Source organism: Eriocheir sinensis, chromosome 55 (assembly GCF_024679095.1).
Source record: "Eriocheir sinensis breed Jianghai 21 chromosome 55, ASM2467909v1, whole genome shotgun sequence".
NCBI classification, from domain to species: Eukaryota; Metazoa; Arthropoda; class Malacostraca; order Decapoda; family Varunidae; genus Eriocheir; species Eriocheir sinensis.
In genome coordinates, this window is record NC_066563.1 from 7,112,621 (window position 1) to 7,120,516 (window position 7,896).

The window sequence follows — 7,896 nt, forward strand, 5'->3', positions numbered from 1 at the left end:
TCTCTCTCTCTCTCTCTCTCTCTCTCTCTCTCCCCCCTTAGTGCAATGACTAGCGCTCTCGCCTCACAAGCAAAAAAAAAAAAAAAAAAAAGTGGCTAGCGCGTCGCCTCACAAGCAAGAGGTCCAGGGTTCCATTCCCAGGCGGAGTGGAGATGGATGGGCTGTATTTTAATTCGCACCCCCTGTCCACCCAGCAGTGAATAGATACCGGGTGTCCATCGGGGGTTGTGTCCCGTTTCCCGGGTGTGTGGGTGTGAAGTTTCAGCCGTACCCAGAGATCCGTCACTTCTGAACCTCGATCTCAGTCGGATTAGGTACTGGCTGGCGATCGCGAGTCCATTGCGTGGTCAGACCAGGGGGAATTACACACACGCGTTCATTGGAGGCGTATCTCACGTAGCATAAATCACTCCCTCTCTCCAGTCGTTTCCATCAATCTCACGCGTTAAGGGATCTCTCATGATGTATTGCTGGTAAACTCCTCCACGCCCCGCCACGCCCCTAGTGTGTGTGTGTGTGTGTGTGTGTGTGTGTGTGTGTGTGTGTGTGTGTGTGTGCACGCGCCCGTGTTTAGTGATAGCAGCAGCGGTTTATGTGTTGTATATGTGTATCGAGTGACTACATAACATGCGTGTGGCACCGTGAAGGGAGGAGCCACGGCGTCCACTGCCAGATGATACTTAATAGCCGCGGCGGGACACGGATACCTCACTCCAGTAATGTGTGTAGCGGCATGTCCTTGTGTCTCTATCCCCAGGTCGACCCAAGGAAGGAAGCAGCGCAGGGAAGCCAAGGACGAGGGAGACAGGAGCGAGAAAGCGAGGATTGAGACGGAGCTGTGACGCGTGTACGCATGGCGCTGTCACCGAGACCCACCCTCAAAGTGGCCGTCGAGGAGGTACCGTGGAGGCTCTTAATGGGAGAGTCAGACTTGGGGATGTAACACAAATAATTCTTTCTGCTAGGTTTATACCGAATAGGCTTTTTTTTCTGTAGCGGGCTTGGTTTTGTTGTTGTGGGCTTTTTGGTAGCGGGCTTTTTGTTTTCAGCGAGCTTTTTGGAGGGGTTTCGGCCTTTTTTTCCAGTGTTGTTTTTTCAGCGGGCTTTTTTTTCAGATGGCCTTTTTTTTTTGCTTGTTTATATTCAGCTGCCTTTTTTTTTTTTTCTTTTCAGCGGGTGCTTATTTCTTGTTTTCAGGGGGCTTTTTTTGTTGCTTTCAGCGATTTTTTTTCAGCGATTTTTTTTTTGTTTTCAGCCGGCGATTTTTTTGTTTTCAACGGGCCTTTTTGTTTTCATGTATTTTTGCCCCTGAATTGCTTCCTTTACTGTAGACAGGTAACTTAGTGGAGGACGTAAAAGAGTGGTCAGTAGCCAGAGATGCAAATATTTAACATAAAGAAAAATTATTACCTGGCTCTCTGAAATCGCTTCCTCACTGCTGCCGCCCTCCACGACCCTCAGACAAGAGCATAATCTTAATACTAGTTTGTTACCGTCTTCACTTTGAACCTCCTTCTCGCCGTCCTCTTCGCCCGTCAGACATGAGGGTTTGACGTTTAAATGTTTGTTTCTCTGTGGTTTTTAATTAATAATTCACTCTTGGTGCCTGTCTTGCCCCCGCGTGTCCCTGTCCAGTGGGTGCCGTGGACGAAGGTGCTGACGGACGCTAACGGGACGGTGAGGATCGAGGGACCGATGGCCGAACTTCTTCAGATCCTCTCCACGGTCCTCAACTTCAGGTGGGTGCAAACTGGTGAATAAATTCATTACCTTTCTGAGGAAGACACAGTGCTCACCCACATAAGCAGGTGCTACAGAATATTCACTATACGGTGTCTCCTTCCACCCTCAGCTACGAACTAGTGCGTCCTGTTGACCGGATCTGGGGCGGCCCGATCGCCAACGGTTCCTGGAGCGGCATGTTGGGCCAGCTGCAGCGGCGAGTAAGTCTTGGCGTGCATGAACGATGGAGTTTTTGTGCACCAAACAGTAATTTGACTCCGTGCAGTGGGAGCAATTAATATGTGCCCTTCAGCACGTCCAAGAGGTTGCAGCAAGGGTTGTTAATGTCTCGACAGGAGGTGGAGTTCGCGGTGGGTCCGTTTGGCGTCTCGGCCCTGAGGGAGACCGTGTGTGACTTCTCGGAGCCTCTGTACAGCGAGAACAACGCGATACTCATGGTACGGCCCACCCTGCAGAGCGACATGGAGGGGTTCATGAAGCCGTTCAGCGGGATGGTGCGTCATTGTCGTCAGTCGTCTGTCAATAACTGGGCATATAATGGTGACGTAAGACTAAGCAACCCACATGCTATGATTGCGATGACAGCGTTTGTACGTGTTCCGACCTTCATTGTTACTAAAGGGTCAGTGAAGGTGTACAATGCAACTGGACATATTGATGGTGGTAATGACCGCGGTGAAGCATATTGATGATAATGGCTACGGTGCGGCAGGTGTGGCTGCTGGCGCTGGTGAGCCTGGCGGTGGTGGTGGCGGTGATGGCGTGGGTGGCGGCGGCGGAGGTGCGCCTCTTCGGGTCGCCGTGGCGCTGGAGCTTCGCCAAATCCACCGTTTGGGGCCTCAAAGTGTTCACGCAGGAGGGTGAGTCAGGGTGAGGGTGAGAAGCTGGAGGGTGGAGGGGGTGTCAACCGCTGCATAGTACCATACGGACTTTAGGGCAAAGTGATGTGTCTTCATGGTACTGTGATGTGAGCAGATTCATGAATGACTAGTGTCACACAAACGCCTCAGATGATGACTGTCACCGTCTTCACGGCTGTTCTCCCGCCAGGCTCCGCGGATGTGCCGCCCTTTGATGGCAGTCGAGTATTGGCGACGGTGTGGCTGCTGGCGTCCCTGGTGTTCATGTCCTCGTACAGCGGCATCCTTACCGCCATGCTCACCGTGCCTCGGGTCACCATCCCCATCGACTCCCTCGCTGACCTGGTGGCCCAGGACGAGTTGCCGTGGAGGCTGGAGGCGGGATCCTTCATGTTCCAGTACTTTCAGGTAAGAAGAATCACGGGTTCGTCTAGGTAAGTTTGTGCCCTAAATTATTCTTGGTGTGAACAAATTTTGATCCCGTAAAATAATTACACAAAGCTAAACACCCCCGTAAAGGCCTTTTTAAAGGTCATCATAACATAGTATTGTGACGTGACAAATTACTTCGCTGAAATGTTGCACAGTGAACGACAAGTGTGAAAGGTGGGGGCCACGGGGCGTTAGTGCGGCTTTATAAAGATTTTTTAAACAATAAAATAATAAAAATAATATTAATAATAATAATAATAATAATAATAATAATAATAATAATAATAATAATAATAATAATAATAATAATAATAATAATAATAATAGCAATAATGACAATAATAGTCGAAATAATATTATTAATATTGACAAAAATAATTAAATATATAATTATAATAATAATAAGTATTAATAATGTTCTTTTATTATAATCATTATCAATATTATTATAGGAATTGTATTGATCCTAACAGGCGAGGCCGCGGCGGGCACCGCGTAAGCAGTTCGAGCACTGTTCTGGGTTGACTAGTTGCATTATTATCATTATTAGCATTATTATTTTTCTGCACGCCATCCTTTGAGCGGCCTCGCGGGGCAGTGAATGGCGCGACGGGACAAACACCGAGACACGCGCGGTACACTGCCGCTGCTTCCCCCGGCAGGAGGCGAAGGACGGCGTACGGAGGAAGGTGTTTGAGGGCCACGCGGGCACGTTCGCCGACTGCTGGGCGGCGCGCCAGGACATCGCCGGCGGCCAGTACGCGGGCATCTGCGACAGGACCACCATGAAGAAGGCCATGTCCTGGGACTTCAGGTGAGCCACGCCGGTCTTGTTGCCAAGCTCGCTACCGGCACAAGGACGCACTCATGCTGAGGGGCCCCAGTTGAGACACAAAACCCTTTTTGTAATTGTATAGAACAAAGACACAGCTCCGTTATCAGGCGTCTCTAAGATAACCTGATAAGGAGGCAATTATGGCACATCAAGCTGAACCACCCACTTGCTATGACACTTCTTATCGCTAGAGAGATACAAACACACCATTAAGGATTACCTCTACCTTTTTATCCTCCGCTTCTATCACTCCATTGCATGTCACTCTATATTCTCCCTGTCACTCTTACACCCTGATATTATTACATTCATTAAGTGATTATCTGAACTTTATTATCCTGAGTCATTTTATCACTTAATTATATGTCCTCATTTACATTATCTCTCTTTAGCCTCCCTTTCCACTTTATCGCATCGCAAGTCAGCCTCGTCCATCACTCACTTTGACACGTCTTACCGCTACAAGGAGGTAACACAACATTAAGTGACTGTCCTTATGCTAAAATTTCTTGGGTCAAAATTGCTTCGCGACTGTACTGCGACTATGGTTCACCACAGTCGCAAAAATATTGTAAAACAGCCTCAAAGCACCTCCAAAGGTTCGCAATGGCCAGCAAATCTTCGCCAAACTGGAGCGAAATTTTTTAGCTTGTTCAAAATTTTTGGCGAACGCCATAAACTTAGGGCGTTCTCAAATGGTTACAAACCGCGCTCAACACTTGCAAAAAGGCTGCACGACGTCATACGAGCTTTGCCACACCAAAGTCGCAAAATAGTTGCAAAATAGTCGTAAAAAAGCTCAAAACAGCAGCGCGACGTTCCTGCGACGGTCGAAAGTCCCATTTTAGTTGTAATTGTTGCACGAGCTACGCACGAAGATTGTGCAACGTACTGAGCGATTATCAACGTAACAGTCACCATACATTTTTGCCGAACGTCACGCTATCTTCATGCGAAGTTCTTCCAACTGTTTAGGAGTTGTTTGGGAACTTTTCGTCGTTTTTTTCTAATTGTGGCGAACTCACAGGCGCCATAATCGCGAACAAAGTCGCGGCCCGTGAGACACAAGCGTTACTTTGATATCTTACTAAGTAATATTCTAAAATAAGATCAGGTGTTCTTGCCTACATTTTATTTCACTTTCTTTGGCATCTTTTACAGCTAAAGACATTAACACAGCTCTCAGCGACTGCCCTTACTGTATTGTCCTGCAGCGTTTTGTTACCTAAATCATTTTCACTAATTTTATACAATATATATATATATATATATATATATATATATATATATATATATATATATATATATATATATATATATATATATCATCTCTCTCTCCATCCTAATCTTGAATGTTTTCCTCGTCCACCGGTAGACGGACATGACCACACCATTCATTGAGTCTTTCTTTCATTTCTCCCCGACGTTGTATCACTTGATGGGGCGTTCAAAGCCACCCTTTACGTAGAGGGCAGCACTGTAGCTCTGGGTCCCTGTGCCTGGAGCTAACAACTGAGCTCCAGACAGAAAGACAGATACGTTAGTACCACCCCTAGATATAAATGGCTCTGAAACTTCCCCACGCTATGCCTATTATTTATCTTCCTATCCATATTTTCTTTCAGCCACCATCCTGTTGCCATATGCCACTTTCTCCCTTATTGGCCCTTGTTACTTTTTTTATTCTTTGTTTCGTTCCACATACCGTCACCTCAATGCCACATGTCACTATCTATACATATGTCTTATCTTCATCTTCATTTCCTATCTTTCTCTTCCATTATTCTCTATCTTACCGCCACCTTGCTCCTCTCCCCTCTTCTTATCAGTCTCCCTCCCTGCGTAAATGACTTAATTGAGTGTCACCCTTCATGCCTAATCTTCTTCTGTTTCCCTTATCGTACTGTCACATGCCACTCCTATTATCGCAATTTTTCCTTCCCTTCCTTATCTTAATGTCACCTCAGCCTCACGCACCCCCTCCCTTCCCCGCCCCTCCACTTGCAGCACAAGTGGCAAGTGCCACCTGTACATATCCCGCGAGAACGTCTACTCCAACGCCCTCATCGCCATGGCCTTCCAGAGCGACTCGTCCTACCGCCCCAAAGCCAACATGATGTGCGTACCTCAAGTCCGTATTGTTAAACGTCTCGGCGCTTCAAGACAGATTTTTTCTTTAATTATCATATTCTCAGTTATATTTCCTGACCGCAATTCCATTCTCTCCTTACAAACAAAAGCACACATGCTCTCTATACTTTCACAGATGAACGTGTCTTTCACATACTCTCTTCACAATGCTACGGCTTTTCACCGAGGAGACCAATAACTTCTGAAACGTTAAAAATCTCGAAACATATTAAAGTATAAATTAAGGCACCTCCCTCCTAAATTAGACTGAAAAGCTGATTGTTCATTATAAGCAATTACGAATACGGCTGAAGGAAATTCTCTAATCCTTTTTCTGTACCAGCATCTTGGCGGTGAAGGAGGCGGGCATCCTGGACCGCTGGTTGGGCGCCCAGATCACCAACACCAGCCAGTGCCTCCGCCCGCCCACCGCAGACCGCAGCGACGGTATCACCCCGCTCAACATTGAGGACATGGCCGGCTGCTTCCTCGTGCTGGTGGGAGGTTAGGCGCGGCAGGAGGGAAGGGCGGGAAGTGGAGGCCTGGAGGGATGGAGGGGAGATACAACAGTGGATACGGGAAAGGAAAAATGAACGGGAGGTATGGCACGAAAGGCAGGAGGGAAGGGGTGAAAAAAGGTGCTGGAGGGGCGAGAAGGGCGACAGCGGATAGCAGGGTCAAGCAGAGCTGAAGTGAGGCAGCAATGCATCATGGAAGGTTTGGGCACGCAGCAATGAGGCAGCTCTGGCAACTGACAACGCAAAACTAACCTGTTCTGACCCTTAAAACAAATCAGTCATCCAGCACAGACGTGGCGCCAAGTATGAAGGCAGTTTAGCACAATTAATGAAACAAAATTAACCTCACTTGGCTTTCATTTCGCCTGGCAGCCTAGAAACACGCAGCAATCATTAAATAAAGCCTTTTTTTTCTTAGTAATGAGGCACAAAACTAACCTGACCCCTTGACAGGCCTGGCAGCGAGCGCAGCCGTCTTCCTCCTGGAGATGGTCGTCCCACGGCTCTAGCAGGCGAGTGGGCGAGGGAGCGCAGGGAGGAAGGGACCAGGACCGTTCCCTCCGCCTTTATTGCCGCAGCTCTCGAATCTGTCACCACAGAACAACACTGGACAAACGAAGCCGCAGTCACTTGTTTTGGGGTACATGGAAGTCTGTACATCCTTTTATGCTCCCGAAATGTGCACTTATAATAGTCGTTGACGGACAACCAAAACAACATTAAGAGAATTCACTTATTTTGTATATACACTGCGACACTGTACCAACCAAAGGTTCTCAGCGTGTGGGTGAACAGTTCTTCCCGCCCCGTTCCTGCCTTGCCCCTCACACACACACACACACACACACACACACACACACACACACACACCAGCACGACAGTCCAGTGTTTCTCGCCCCGGTGACCCGCTGACCACCGTCCCCTCAATGGCCACCTGACCGCCTCTCCGCCACGGCAGTTCCCGAGAGCCACTCGTCCCGGAACGCTCAAACACTATAACGAACCAATAAATGTTAGCAATCTCTGTGTTTCCTTCTTCCTGTCCCACCCACGCTCGAGTCAACAACAATAAAAATATTACAAGAACACTTACCCAGAGAGCTGAACGAAGCGCATCTGCCATATTGGGAACTTAGTCTATACATACCTGCAAAGCGAGAAACGAAACTATTAAAGTATACGCAAAATTATTTGATAGACAGGTGTATAAAGACGGATATAAATATAAACATATGGATAGATACACACACACACACACACACACACACACACACACACACACACACACACACACACAGACCACAAGAAGAAGATGGCGACAAGGGTGAGTCATCGCCTCTCACCTTTGCAAATAACCGAGTAGCATTTCTTCGCATCC

The 7,896-nt window shown here is 47.6% G+C and overlaps 1 protein-coding gene across 2 annotated transcripts; it reads left to right on the forward strand.

Moving 5' to 3' along the window:
* The first annotated feature begins 699 nt into the window (after window positions 1-699).
* LOC126983980 (probable glutamate receptor) lies at window positions 700-7,542 on the forward strand. 2 transcript variants are annotated; one of them, XM_050837261.1, is made up of 10 exons: window positions 700-898; window positions 1,636-1,739; window positions 1,853-1,943; window positions 2,079-2,237; window positions 2,456-2,603; window positions 2,794-3,011; window positions 3,698-3,849; window positions 5,878-5,988; window positions 6,344-6,504; window positions 6,972-7,542. In XM_050837261.1, exons 1-10 carry the CDS (start codon window positions 854-856, stop codon window positions 7,025-7,027), a joined length of 1,245 nt encoding a protein of 414 aa, XP_050693218.1. In that variant the 5' UTR covers window positions 700-853; the 3' UTR covers window positions 7,028-7,542. The 2 variants fall into 2 exon arrangements, with proteins under 2 accessions (XP_050693218.1, XP_050693216.1); XM_050837259.1 differs by lacking the exon at window positions 700-898 and having other exon boundaries at window positions 1,175-1,739.
* The last annotated feature ends 354 nt before the right edge of the window (window positions 7,543-7,896 follow it).